The sequence below is a fragment of the Oncorhynchus gorbuscha genome, linkage group LG22 (assembly GCF_021184085.1).
Source record: "Oncorhynchus gorbuscha isolate QuinsamMale2020 ecotype Even-year linkage group LG22, OgorEven_v1.0, whole genome shotgun sequence".
NCBI lineage: Eukaryota > Metazoa > Chordata > Actinopteri > Salmoniformes > Salmonidae > Oncorhynchus > Oncorhynchus gorbuscha.
This window is the reverse complement of record NC_060194.1, coordinates 43617111-43631862: the sequence shown is the minus strand read 5'-3', so window position 1 is coordinate 43631862 and position 14752 is coordinate 43617111. Positions and strand designations below refer to the sequence as shown.

At 42.2% G+C, this 14752-nt stretch overlaps 1 protein-coding gene across 2 annotated transcripts in view; it reads right to left on the bottom strand.

Moving 5' to 3' along the window:
* Nucleotides 1-9799: 9799 nt before the first annotated feature.
* The window catches only part of LOC124009984 (zinc finger protein 778-like), a 14005-nt gene continuing 9052 nt past the window's right edge, over nucleotides 9800-14752 (bottom strand). Inside the window, exons 2-6 of one of the 2 annotated variants that reach the window (XM_046322268.1) lie at nucleotides 12286-12321; nucleotides 11988-12021; nucleotides 11540-11597; nucleotides 11171-11372; nucleotides 9800-11046 (exon numbers count right to left, since the gene is read on the bottom strand). In XM_046322268.1, the coding sequence (XP_046178224.1) occupies nucleotides 9946-11046; nucleotides 11171-11218 (1149 nt within the window). In that variant the 5' untranslated portion in view covers nucleotides 11219-11372; nucleotides 11540-11597; nucleotides 11988-12021; nucleotides 12286-12321 and the 3' untranslated portion in view covers nucleotides 9800-9945. Of the gene's footprint in view, nucleotides 11047-11170; nucleotides 11373-11539; nucleotides 11608-11987; nucleotides 12022-12285; nucleotides 12322-14752 lie in introns of those variants that run through there. The other variant, XM_046322266.1, reaches the window with a different exon arrangement.

Here is a 14752-nt window from a genome sequence, read left to right as displayed (position 1 = left end):
GTCTAGTATGTCTAATATGTCTAGTATGTCTAATATGTCTAATATGTCTAGTATGTCTAATATGTCTAGTATGTCTATATGTCTAATATGTCTAATATGTCTAATATGTCTAATATGTCTAGTTTGTCTAATATGTCTAATATGTCTAATATGTCTAGTATGTCTAAAATGTCTAAAATGTCTAGTATGTTTAATATGTCTAATATGTCTAATATGTCTAGTATGTCTAGTATGTCTAGTATGTCTAATATGTCTAGTATGTCTAATATGTCTAATATGTCTAATATGTCTAATATGTCTAATATGTCTAATATGTCTAATATGTCTAGTATGTCTAATATGTCTAATATGTCTAGTATGTCTAATATGTCTAGTATGTCTAATATGTCTAGTATGTCTAATATGTCTAGTATGTCTAATATGTCTAGTATGTCCAATATGTCTAGTATGTCTAATATGTCTAGTATGTCTAGTATGTCTAGTATGTCTAATATGTCTAGTATGTCTAATATGTCTAATATGTCTAATATGTCTAGTATGTCTAATATGTCTAATATGTCTAATATGTCTAGTATGTCTAATATGTCTAATATGTCTAATATGAAAAACATACTGAACATCATTCAATAAGAATGGGCTAAATAACACTGGGATATTATTAAACGTGTATTATTATTATTATTATTATATTTATGTTATACAATTGTTAGTACAATTATAGTTATTATATATATATTTTTATGTATGACCGTAGCGGACTATAGGCCTACTGTATAATAATAATTATTAACAGTGGCATTATAAAGAATGTTTTGTTTGAATTACTGGTGTTACCATAATAACTATCTAGTAATCATTACTTCCAATAGTGTTCACAATATCGGCAATGCTATAATATTATGTGTGCCACTAAGCCTATTAACTTTTGTAAATGTTTATATAGTCAAACAAAATTCTAAGTCTGTTAACATTTCCTAATAAAATGTTACAAAATAAAAAGCTTAGTTGTGGGACTTTTATTTCGAAGGGAAATCGCCGAGTTAAAGGCCTTATTCTTGCTTGGTCTTGCTTATTTTTGATGGCTTCTCAGCTCCTCAGAGCTCATCCACGCCACAAAGTAAAAAAGGGGGAATTATGACCGCAAGTGATGAAAGTAGTCAACCGTAAATAGAGGAGATTATGCGCAAATGAATTTGAGATCTCTTTTTTTTTTTATTAGACGAAGCAAAGACAAATAATATGACAACAGGTTCAACATCTTTCATATTTTATATATTAATATTTCATATTTTGGAAACCCAAACCTTCTCAGTACAGTTGGACAATATTTCCGGTAAACTTTATTTTGAATCCCAAAATACAAGAACTGGAAATGTGTTATTTAGGCTGTGGGCAGGATATACTTAAGTGATAATACTTGAGGCCATGGACGTGTTCGAGAGTATAAAAACGACTTCAGGTGACTGTCGACGGACTGATCTACAAATCACATTGCATCATAAATAAAAACTAATTTATATTTGTAGGTCAGACAGTCAGTCACGATTTACCAATGATACATTGCGGTTTTGATCCTCTCGAGCACGGCCCATGTGTTTATGACCGGCTTTGCCTTGTGGCTATAATCATGTCACCAACATGATACGAACGTCATAACGCATGGACTCCAGTGATTGGCTACCAGCAAGCTATATACGTGTGATTTGATGTTTTTAACGTTCATTTAAAAAGGGTCCCTGCTTTCTGGAATCTTTGGGATGTCGGAACTCTGACATCCGCTCTTAGAACGAACTTGAAACTTCAAATTATTGCAGTCTTTGGATTTTATTTTTAAATCATCAATTTATGTCTAATCAATTACTGCGTATGTTTTTAGATTTTATTTTCACTGCGCCTCCTTGGGCCACTCAGTCTGATCATGAGGTTGTCAGGAAACAAATTTGAATATGAAATTAGATATTTACATACACCGTCCTGATTGGCTGATAGGATGGTCTAGAGCCCACTCCCCTTACTATTTTTTTTTTTAAAGGGTGGAAAAGGCACAAGGTATTCAACCTGTCAGTTGAAGCTGGAATTGGACCCTGAAAGTAACCATCTTCAGGTGTGCAGGCTACTTTGTCTTGTCATCTAAACAAAAGGCATTACATAATGCCTCGTATGTCATTGTTGTATCGTTTTCAATAGGTGCAGGAGCACAACAGCCTGTTTATACATTTGGGAATGTTTTCTGCTGTTAAAGGTAAACAAAGTAACCAGACTGCAATGAAAGGTTGTCATTCTTCATAAATTCTCAGCAGTTATTTACATAAGATAATAAACCGATAGTAAACAAGGGTTATGGTGAAGATTATGTATCTTTCTAAGAAGTGGTTGTTTTACATGTGCACAAGCTCTGTAAGGTGTTCCTGTGAGAAGAAAAACAGATGATGGTGTTAGTAAGAGTGTGTTGGCTAAACATGATCAGATCAGAAGTCTTAGAGTGGCATCGGAGGAGTAGTCATCGATGGTATAACGTGGTTTTATTTACATTGTCATCACCAGCTTTCTCCAACACTGACAATACACATATCCTGTGGTAGGAAAGGTAGAAGAGTTAGTATTTCACGCACACAACTACACTTAGCTTCTCAACAAGAACTTGCTTGACGGAATCTGTTATGATATGTGATGAGGAGGGAATAGATCTTCAAGAGGATGGATGGTGACCACTGCTCCTAAACACACTACAAATGTGTTTTTATAAATATCAAATCAAATGTATTTATATAGCCCTTCGTACATCAGCTGATATCTCAAAGTGCTGTACAGAAACCCAGCCTAAAACCCCAAACAGCAAGCAATGCAGGTGTAGAAGCACGGTGACTAGGAAAAACTCCCTAGAAAGGCCAAAACCTAGGAAGAAACCTAGAGAGGAACCAGGCTATGTGGCTATAACAGTCAATAGACCCATAGCCCCTTGAATCATAACTTCCTTCCTACTAATCAGTTGTAGGGCATGTTTCAACCACTACACTCTCTGGAAAAAAACTATTATAGAATTTTTGTCCCCTTAGCAGAACAATCTTGGGTCTATACAGTGCCTTCGAAAAGTATTCAGACCCCTTGACTTTTTCCACAATTTGTTAGGTTACAGCCTTGTTCTAAAATTGATTAAATATATATTTTTTCTCATCAATCTACACACAATGCCTCATAATGACAATGCAAAAACAGTTTTTTAGAAATGTTTGCTAATTTACTTTTTTTTTTTTTAAAGTGAAATATCACATTTACACAAATATTCAGACCCTTTACTTAGTTTAGTTTATTAATTCGACCATTTAAAAAAAACAAGCACACATAAAACTTAAAAGCCATACATGCATGCACACAAATAAAATCATTGAGGATAACACACAATAAAGTATGTGACTTACTTCCATTGTGGTCCTCTTGAGACAAGATGGAACACAGAATGGCAGTGAAATAATAAAACAAAAACATAGAAGAAGAACAACTCTCATCAAAAACATAGAAGAAGAACAACTCTCATCAAAAACATAGAAGAAGAACAACTCTCTCATCAAAAACAGAGAAGAAGAACAACTCTCATCAAAAACAGAGAAGAAGAACAACTCTCATCAAAAACATAGAAGAAGAACAACTCTCTCATCAAAAACATAGAAGAAGAACAACTCTCTCATCAAAAACAGAGAAGAAGAACATCTCTCTCATCATTCCAGTTACATCATAGGGGTCATTCATATGGGCACAGAGGACATCAAACATATTTTTACTTTATGTTTAAAGCTGCCCAGAGAGGACATTGTTTTTATAGACAGAGGCAACTCATTCCATTCTGAGGCTCCAGTATACAAGAAAGTACCTTTCCCAGCATTACTCCTGAACCTGTATAAGCACACATAAGCAACACCTGATCTGGTGCTGTGATTGTGTGCATCCCTAACATGAGGAAGGTAATCACTTAGATATCTGGGCGCAGGATCATAAATACTCCTGTAAACCAAACCTAGTCTAATCTGGGACACCCTAGCCTCAACAGGCAGCCAGTTTAGTTCCTGAAAGCAGCTCCTGCCTATGTGAGTACGTGGACTCACCTTCAATACTACCCTGATCCGCTTACTCTGGGCTTTCTGGAGCTTCCCCTTCATATGTTTAGATAAGCCCCCAAACCAGGAAGTACTGGCATAGTCAAAATAGCATTGAATGAGGGCAGTAGCTAGCACTTTCATGGAGTCCTTATCAAGCAGCTTGGACTTTCTAGACAAAAACTTAGTCCTGGCATTAACCTTCCCTAGCACCTTATTGGCCATGCTCACACCTTCCAAGATTCCATCAAGGATACATCCCAAGTAGATAACAGAGGTTTTAGTAGTCAGCACCTCACCCCCTAACTCCACTCTGATTTCAGACAACCTACACAATTTAGGTCTGGATCCAAAAATAATTGCTTCAGTTTTCCCTAAGTGCAGAGATAGCTTATTATCTCCAAGCCATTTGCTAATGTTAGTAATCTCTGTGCTAAGTATGCTCTCCAACGTGGTCCTTCTGTAGCTCAGTTGGTAGAGCATGGCGCTTGTAACGCCAGGGTAGTGGGTTCGATCCCCGGGACCACCCATACGTAGAATGTATGCACACATGACTGTAAGTCGCTTTGGATAAAAGCGTCTGCTAAATGGCATATATTATTATATTAACATAGTTTTACTTTTGTGAGACACCAGAAGTGTAGAGTCATCCGCATAAAGAAAAAGACGGCAAGAACAAGCATCTCCAATATCATTGATATACAATAAAAACAGGCCCAAGCACGCTCCCCTGCAGAACGCCACAACTCATTGATTTTTGCCTAAGACATGTAACCATTAACCTCTACTACTTGCTCCCTTCCTGAAATATAGGACTTTACCAAGCCTAGAGGGATACTTTGTTGAAGTACCTTTGGCAGCAATTACAGCCTCAAGTCTTCTTGGATATGACACGACAAGCGTGGGACACCTGTATTTGGGGAGTTTCTCCCATTCTTTTCTGCAGATCCACTCAGCTCTGTAAGGTTGGATGGGGAGTTTCCCTGCACAGCTATTTTCATGTCTCTCCTGATATGTTCAAGTCCGGGCTCTGGATGAGCCACTCAAGAACATTCAGACTTGACCTGATGCCACTCCTGCATCGTCTTGGCCGTGTGATTAGAGTCATTGTCCTGTTGGAAGGTGAACCTTCGCCCCAGTCTTAAGTCCTGAGCGCTCTCAAACAGGTTTTCATCAAGGATCTCTCTGTACTTTGCCATGTTCATCTTTGCCTCGATCATGACTAGTCTTACAGTCCCTGCCACTGAAAAACATCCCCACAGCATGATGCTGCCACCATCATGCTTCACCGTAGGGATGTTGACAGGTTTCCTCCTGACGTGACGCTTGGTATTCAGGCCAAAGAGTTCAGTCTTGGTTTCATCAGACCAGAGAATCTTGTTTCTCATGGTCTGAGAGTCTTTAGGTGCCTTTTGGAAAAGTCCAAGCGGCTGTCATGTTCCTTTTAGTGAGGAGTGGCTTCCGTCTGGCCACTCTACCATAAAGACCTGATTGGTGGAGAGCTGCAGAGACGGTTGTCCTTCCGGAAGGTTCTCCCATCTCCACAGAGGAACTCCAGAGCTCTGTCAGAGTGACCATCGGGATCTTGGTCACTTCCCTGACCAAGGCCCTCCTCCCCGATTGCACAGTTTGGCTGGGCAGCCAGCTCTAGGAAGAGTCTTGGTGGTTCCAAACTTCTTCCATTTAAGAATGATGGAGGCCACTGTGTTCTTGGGCACCTTCAATGTGGCAGACATTTTTTGGTAGCCTTCTCCAGATCTGTGCCTCGACACAATCCTGTTTCTGAGCTCTATGGACAATTCCTTCGACATCATGGCTTGGTTTTTGCTCTGACATGCACCGTCAACTGTGGGACCTTATATAGACAGATGTGTGCCATTCCAAATCATGTCTAATCAACTGAATTTATCACAGGTGGACTCCAATCAAGTTGTAGAAATATCTCAAGGATGATCAATGGAAACAAGATGCACCTGAGCTCAATTTCGTGTCTCATAACAAAGGGTCTGAATACTTATGTAAATAAGGTATTGCTGTTTTTTTATTTTTAATAAATTAGCAAACAATTCTACAAACCTATTTACAGTATTTATGCTGCAGTAGTTTGTGTTGGGGGGCAGGGTCAGTTTGTTATATCTGGAGTATTTCTCCTGTATTATCCGGTGTCCTATGTGATTTTAAGTATGCTTTAATTCGCCTTTTTTTCTCTCTCTCTCTCTCTGAGGACCTGAGCCCTAGGACTATGCATGCTGTCCCCAGTCCACCAGGTCGTGCTGCTGCTCCAGTTTCAACTGTTCTGCCTGCGGCTGTGGAACCCTGACCTGTTCACTGGACATGCTACCTTGTCCCAGACCTGCTGTTTCAACCCTCTAGAGACAGCAACTGAAATGACTGCAACACTTAACAAAGAGTTCCTGTTAGTTTCAGAGAGGGTGGCAAGGAATAAGTTAGTCCTAAATGTTTCTAAAACTAAAAGCATTGTATTTGGGACAAATCATTCACTAAACTCTAAACCTCAACTAAATTTTTTAATAAACAATGTGGAAATTGAGCAAGTTGTGTAGTACTGAGGTGACTAAACTGCTTGGAGTAACGCTGCTCTACTTTCTTAATGGCACTATCAGCAAGGCAGGTCCTACAGGCCCTAGTTTTGTCGAAACCTGGACTACTGTTCAGTCATGTGGTCAGGTGCCACAAATAAGGACTTTGGAAAATTGCAATTGGCTCAGAACAGGACAGCACGGCTGACCCTTGGATGTACACCGTGAGCTAATATTAATAATATGCATGTCAATCTCTCCTGGTTCAAAGTGGAGGAGAGATCGACTTCATCACAACTTGTATTTATGAGAGGTATTGACATGTTGAATGCACCGAGCTGTCTGTTTGATCTACTGGTACTGCATACACCACAAGACATGCCACCAGAGGTCTCTTCATAGTCCCCATGTCCAGAACAGACTGTGAGAGGTGCACAGTACTACATAGAGACATGACTACATGGAACTCTATTTCACATCAAGTAACTGATGCAGCAGTAAAATTAGATTAAAAAGACACCTTATGGAACAGCAGGGACTGTGAAGCAACACAAACATTGGCACAGACACACGCATATACACACACACACACACACACAATAATGTAAGCACTATACACACACACACGATAATATAAGCACTGTACACACACACTTACACATGGATTTTGTACTGTAGATATGTGGTGGTAGGGGCCTGAGGGCTCACAGTGTGTTGGGAAATCTGTTATGAACGTATTGTAATGTTTTTTAAATTGTATTTACTGTCTTAATGTTGCTGGACCCCAGGAAGAGTAGCTGCTGCCTTGGCAGGAACTAATGGGGATCCATAATAAACCCCAGGAAGAGTAGCTGCTGCCTTGGCAGGAACTAATGGGGATCCATAATAAACCCCAGGAAGAGTAGCTGCTGCCTTGGCAGGAACTAATGGGGATCCATAATAAACCCCAGGAAGAGTAGCTGCTGCCTTGGCAGGAACTAATGGGGATCCATAATAAACCCCAGGAAGAGTAGCTGCTGCCTTGGCAGGAACTAATGGGGATCCATAATAAACCCCAGGAAGAGTAGCTGCTGCCTTGGCAGGAACTAATGGGGATCCATAATAAACCCCGGGAAGAGTAGCTGCTGCCTTGGCAGGAACTAATGGGGATCCATAATAAACCCCAGGAAGAGTAGCTGCTGCCTTGGCAGGAACTAATGGGGATCCATAATAAACCCCAGGAAGAGTAGCTGCTGCCTTGGCAGGAACTAATGGGGATCCATAATAAACCCCAGGAAGAGTAGCTGCTGCCTTGGCAGGAACTAATGGGGATCCATAATAAACCCCGGGAAGAGTAGCTGCTGCCTTGGCAGGAACTAATGGGGATCCATAATAAACCCCGGGAAGAGTAGCTGCTGCCTTGGCAGGAACTAATGGGGATCCATAATAAACCCCAGGAAGAGTAGCTGCTGCCTTGGCAGGAACTAATGGGGATCCATAATAAACCCCAGGAAGAGTAGCTGCTGCCTTGGCAGGAACTAATGGGGATCCATAATAAACCCCAGGAAGAGTAGCTGCTGCCTTGGCAGGAACTAATGGGGATCCATAATAAACCCCAGGAAGAGTAGCTGCTGCCTTGGCAGGAACTAATGGGGATCCATAATAAACCCCAGGAAGAGTAGCTGCTGCCTTGGCAGGAACTAATGGGGATCCATAATAAACCCCAGGAAGAGTAGCTGCTGCCTTGGCAGGAACTAATGGGGATCCTTAATAAACCCCAGGAAGAGTAGCTGCTGCCTTGGCAGGAACTAATGGGGATCCATAATAAACCCCAGGAAGAGTAGCTGCTGCCTTGGCAGGAACTAATGGGGATCCATAATAAACCCCAGGAAGAGTAGCTGCTGCCTTGGCAGGAACTAATGGGGATCCATAATAAACCCCAGGAAGAGTAGCTGCTGCCTTGGCAGGAACTAATGGGGATCCATAATAAACCCCAGGAAGAGTAGCTGCTGCCTTGGCAGGAACTAATGGGGATCCATAATAAACCCCAGGAAGAGTAGCTGCTGCCTTGGCAGGAACTAATGGGGATCCATAATAAACCCCAGGAAGAGTCGCTGCTTCCTTGGCAGGAACTAATGGGGATCCTTAATAAACCCCAGGAAGAGTCGCTGCTTCCTTGGCAGGAACTAATGGGGATCCATAATAAACCCCAGGAAGAGTAGCTGCTGCCTTGGCAGAAACTAATGGGGATCCATAATAAACCCCAGGAAGAGTAGCTGCTGCCTTGGCAGAAACTAATGGGGATCCATAATAAACCACAGGAAGAGTAGCTGCTGCCTTGGCAGAAACTAATGGGGATCCTTAATAAATACAAATACATTTCTGCATTCGTATGTGAAGCACGTGCATAATGAATTGTACAGTTATCCACTCTGTTGAACAATTCTGTTTATGTCACAGAACTGAGCGGACTATGAATCAGTGAAATAGTTGGATATTATATTGAGTTTGAATATTACATCGACTTCAAATCTTAAAAGTTGCACGGAAATCTATAAAGGCAGTATTTCAAAATGGAACTTTAAATCATCCTCATGACAGCAAATACAAAAATCCTCTATATAAATATAACTATTTTCTAATATGATATTTCAACAACTATTAAAACAACTGGAATTACAAATGTTTAAAATATGTAGAAAGTAATCAATACATGTTATATAACATCAACACAAACAAAGTACTGGTTAAAGTAGTAGTAAATAGCTCATTTTAATTTCCTGTTGAAAAACAGAAACTCCCTCAGCCTGCGGTAGTGTCCTCTCCCTCAGCCTGCGGTAGTGTCCTCTCCCTCAGCCTGCGGTAGTGTCCTCTCCCTCAGCCTGCGGTAGTGTCCTCTCCCTCAGCCTGCGGTAGTGTCCTCTCCCTCAGCCTGCGGTAGTGTCCTCTCCCTCAGCCTGCGGTAGTCTCCTCTCCCTCAGCCTGCGGTAGTCTCCTCTCCCTCAGCCTGCGGTAGTCTCCTCTCCCTCAGCCTGCGGTAGTCTCCTCTCCCTCAGCCTGCGGTAGTGTCCTCTCCCTCAGCCTGCGGTAGTCTCCTCTCCCTCAGCCTGCGGTAGTCTCCTCTAAACCCCTCAGCCTGCGGTAGTCTCCTCCCTCAGCCTGCAGTCTCTATAAAGGCAGTATTCCCTCAGCCTGCGGTAGTCTCCTCTCCCTCAGCCTGCGGTAGTCTCCTCTCCCTCAGCCTGCGGTAGTCTCCTCTCCCTCAGCCTGCGGTAGTCTCCTCTCCCTCAGCCTGTAACTCTCCTCTCCCTCAGCCTGTGTAACTCTCCTCTTCCTCAGCTCTTCTCAGGGCCATGATAGCGTTGGATGTGGTTCTTCAAACTGACATTGTGATTGAAGCACTTCTCACACTGCTGGCACTTGAAGGGCCTCTCCCCTGTGTGGAGGCGCATGTGGGACTTAAGGTGGCTCGCTTGGTTGAAGGACTGTTGGCAGACCTGGCACATGTGGGGCTTCTGCCTTGTGTGAATAAGCATGTGCCTCTCCAGATGGTTTTTGTTAGAATATTCTTTGTAACAAGTGTGGCAGATGTTTCTATTCAGGTTGCTGTGGGTTCGTAGGTGGCTGTTCCTTGCCATTAGGTCATCAAATTTTCCGGAGCATTCTGAGCAATGGTAGGGAGAGATCTCACCCTGATGGCTTTCATCGTGTGTCAGTTTGTCTGACCTGGTTTTGAATGGCTGCAGGCAGAACTTACAGGGGAAAACATGGTCAGGGTGGTGGAGGTGCCTGTGAATCTTGATACCCGTTTCAGTCCTACAGCGCTTACCACAGTCTACACAGCGGAATTTCTTGATCTTGTGCTCACACCAATGGTCCTTCTTGTGAGGAAAGATGCCACAGTCTGTACAGAGCAACCTATGAGGTTTTGTGTTGTGTTCACGTCGTACATGTTCCTTGAAGCTGGCCGGGTCCTCGAACTGCATGTAGAATCGGTCAAATCCAACAGCTTGTTGGACCTCACTCACACACACACCACAGGCGTACAGCTTCTTATGGCGCTGTGTGGTGCAGGCGAGTACAGGCTCGGCTCCACAGTCAGTGCACCACTCCACAAGTCTCTCTTCTTTCTCTATTCCGCTCTGAGAATTATCAACGTTGGCCTTTTCTGTTAGACCAGAGGAACCTGCCATTTCCAAATCCTCAGAAGAATCAGAGTCCATTACAATGTCTTCCTTGTCAGACGGCTCCCACTCGGTCTCATCTGATCTCTCCTGCTTATTCCGCTTCTTGGGCTTTTCGTCCTCCTCACTCTCCTCATCCGAGGACCGAGCATCATGTTCACACAACTCCTCAGTGATTTCCATAGTCAAGCAAATGTTCTCTAGGTCTGGGTCTCTGTCTTCACATGGCTGGGACCAAGTCCCTCCAATCGCCTTAGGAAAGGAAAACAAAATATCATTATTATGGATTACAGGCATGTCAGAATCTTGTTAAGAATGTTGTGTACAGAGTTTGCATTTCATCGTGTCCACTACATTGTATCCAGTGCATACCCACCTCTTCCTTCAATCCACAGGTTTCCTGGGCAAAAGAGGGCTGGCTCATCCATTTCCTGTGGTGACTGCAGAACGGGCACTTCTGAACGACAGAGAAGCAACCCAGTTCATCCTGGATCCTGGCATCACAGTCGCAGCCACACCTCTCGCAGAGCAGGAAGAGCTGCAGCAGACAGACTCTGTTCACACACACATCTGCACTCCTGTAGATGGAGGAGGGGAAGCAACACAGAGGGGTTTTTAAAATCGTACCACAAACTTACAATCTCTAAACACTTCAAAAAAATGGTCAGTCAATGACCAAATACATCTGGGCTGTAGGATTGTTAAGTAGTGATAACAAAGAGGTGGTGGGATTATTTGAACATACTCAGGTGTAATGTCAATGCTGGTTCCAGAATCCTGGACACGGGGACGAGTCAGAACACCTGTGAACATTCACACAGGAACATCACTGTCATTCTATGAGACAGAAATTCTACCCGTCTTCATTGTTACAGTCGAATTGGAAAACTAAGTGGAATAGTCACGGCCAATTTGCCACCATTTCTTGGAGTGGAATGAAAAAGATGCCTGTACAGTACACCAGTGTTGATATTTTAGAATAATATGAGGTGAGATAAGATCCGAGGAAGGAAGGCAGGTAGAATCCAAAAACTAGACAAAACGGTGACCAGTACAATGCAGAAAACGTTTTGTTAAACTATTCAAAGATATTAGCAAAAAAAATATATACAAGACAGAAAAACATGATGAAAACGTGAGTGCTGTTTACCACTGACAAGAATGTGGATAACGCAGAGTTACTTTATACTGACCTTTGTTCTTCCTTCCAGGCAATATTGGAGCCACCTGTATAGATACATCTGTGATCACTTTTCATTGTAAAGAAATCCAGGTAAACATGTCTATGTCTCCATCTCAAATGGAACCCATTATAGTGCCCATAGGGTTCTGATCAAAAGTATTGCCCTGCCCTATATAGGGTGGCATTTGGAACGCATTCAACACAACCTCAACCAGGGATGGCACCATTCATCAGTCTCTACAGTAATGAGGTAGGGCTAGTTATATTAAACTGTAAAAATGTAGTGGTTGATATTGTACCCGACTCACCTCTGGTGTGATGAGAGCTTCAATACTGTTCAGATACTGTAAAGAAAACACAAAATGTTAGGCTACACATCATGAAATATATTGAGACAAATTACAGATTACAGTAGCCTACAAGTAACAAAATAGAACTCAATTGATTGAACATTAAATGTATTTCAATATGACTGATATAGACATATAGCCTACTGTTTTATATTTTAATGCAGTCATCTCGGTTCTCGTTGGAAGCACCTTTTTATAAATTGTTTGTATCAATTGCAAAGACGTTGGCAAGTTTTGAATTTGTAGTTATCTTTGTTCTGAAGTCATCGGGGGTCACATAGAGATGGATAAAAGACACGTGGTTCTGTTCAGCGGAGATCTTCGGTGTATGAAGTGACGCAGGAAGGCAAAACAACGCACGGCGCTCGCCCGTATTTTGATTTTGATCACCCACACCAGACGCGATCAGGACATGCAAGTTAAAATATCAAAATTAACTCTGAACCGGCTTTATTAATTTGGGGACAGGTCGAAAAGCATTAAACATTTATGGCAATTTCGCTAGTTAGTTTTCTGTTGCTAGCTAATTTGTCCTGGGATATTGATAAAATAATTTATAAGGTTTAAGATAAATGATTAAATAATTATACCTGGAAACTTAACCATTAGGGATTACAGGTTATGTAGCATGGATAAGGAGTAATTAAAATGATTAAACATATGTCCAACTAGGTTGGACTGGGGAGAGAGTGATGTGTGGGTATGCCTAAGAAAACACCTAGAAACAATTAAACTATGGTTGAACCGACCCGGCTATAACTCTGAGAATATACGATAGGACAGGGAGTACCCCTCCAGGTTTCCTTTATCTGGGGGGGAATGGAACTGTCAACTGGATAGTGATAAACTGTGGTGAAAATTCTGGAGAAGAAGATAGCTCTCCTAATGTTAGTGTGCATGTGTGTGCGTAGGTTAGAATAATGTTATAAAAGGAACATCTTTGTATATGAACGGGAGAGCTCTCGTGAATAAACATTGATTTGACTAATTGTGAGCTGAGAATTCTGTCTGTTTCATTTACACACTCTGGGTTGCAGACCGATTAGAATAATTGAAAATTATAAACATTGATAATAAAATTCTATATCAGATATAAACATTGGGTTGTTATTTTACCTGAAATGCACAAGGTCCTCTATTCCAACAATTAATCCACGGTAAACCAAGTTAGTTTCTAGTAATCTCTCCTCCTTCAGGCTTCTTCATCGGACTTCATATGTGGCGGTTGGAAACCAACTTTAAACTGCATTACCACCACCAACTGGACTGGAGTCTGGACCTCAATTCATCTTTCAATCACCCAAGTGGGTATATTTTTTTATTTATCCATTATTTTACCAGGTAAGTTGCCTGAGAACACGTTCTCATTTACAGCAACAACCTGGGGAATTAGTTACAGGGTAGAGGAGGGGGATGAATGAGCCAATTGTAAACTGGGGATTATTAGGTGACTGTAATGGTTTGAGGGCCAGATTGGGAATTTTAGCCAGGACACCGGGGTTAACACCCCTACTCTTACGATAAGTACCATGGGATCTTTAATGACCTCAGAGAGTCAGGACACCCGTTTAACGTCCCATCCGAAAGACGGCACCCTACACAGGGCAGTGTCCCCGATCACTGCCGTGGGGTATTGGGAGATGTTTTTAGACCAGAGGAGAGTGTGCCTCCTACTGGCCCTCCAACACCAATTCCAGCAGCATCTGGTCTCCCATCCAGGGACTGACCACAACCAACCCTGCTTAGCTTCAGAAGCAAGCCAGCAGTGGTATGCAGGACAACAAAGTATGCATTGTTGAAGACTGAGGGTGGATGGTGTTCCAATTGTGATGGGAATCACGTTCCATAGTTCCGTGGGTGGCCTGTTAGGGTGAAGGAGGTCAAATTAGGAAGGATCAGGGCTGTCGAGAAGGTATCCTATGTAGAGGCAGTAAAAATTGAGAAGGTGTCCTGCAGATGTAACAGTATAGAATTTATGTCCGTCCCCTCGCCCCGACCTGGGCGCGAACCAGGGACGCTCTGCACACGTCAACAGTCACCCTCGAAGCATCGCTCTTGTCACGAACCGGCTCAAAGCCCGTAACAAAGGGAGACAACGTGGAGATAAGGAGTAGCAAAATCTATATTTATTAAAGAAGTAACTAAGTATAATATACAATGGTGTGTGTAATCAGTAATCAGTAGTGTAAGTGAGTGTTTTGCATGCATGAATGTGATAATGCAGGGTGATGAAAGGTGCCAAAGCAAACAAACAAACGGCCACCAAGAACCACAACACAATCTACAACGGGTGTCTGCATGGAGAGAGTCTCCTCCATGAATGTTGAAGAGGTCTATTTATCCTGGGAGACACCTGGCCCAGGTGTTTCCCATGTAGCTGACGACCCTCTCAACTCGCCCACCGGCATCCTAATAAGGAAACAAG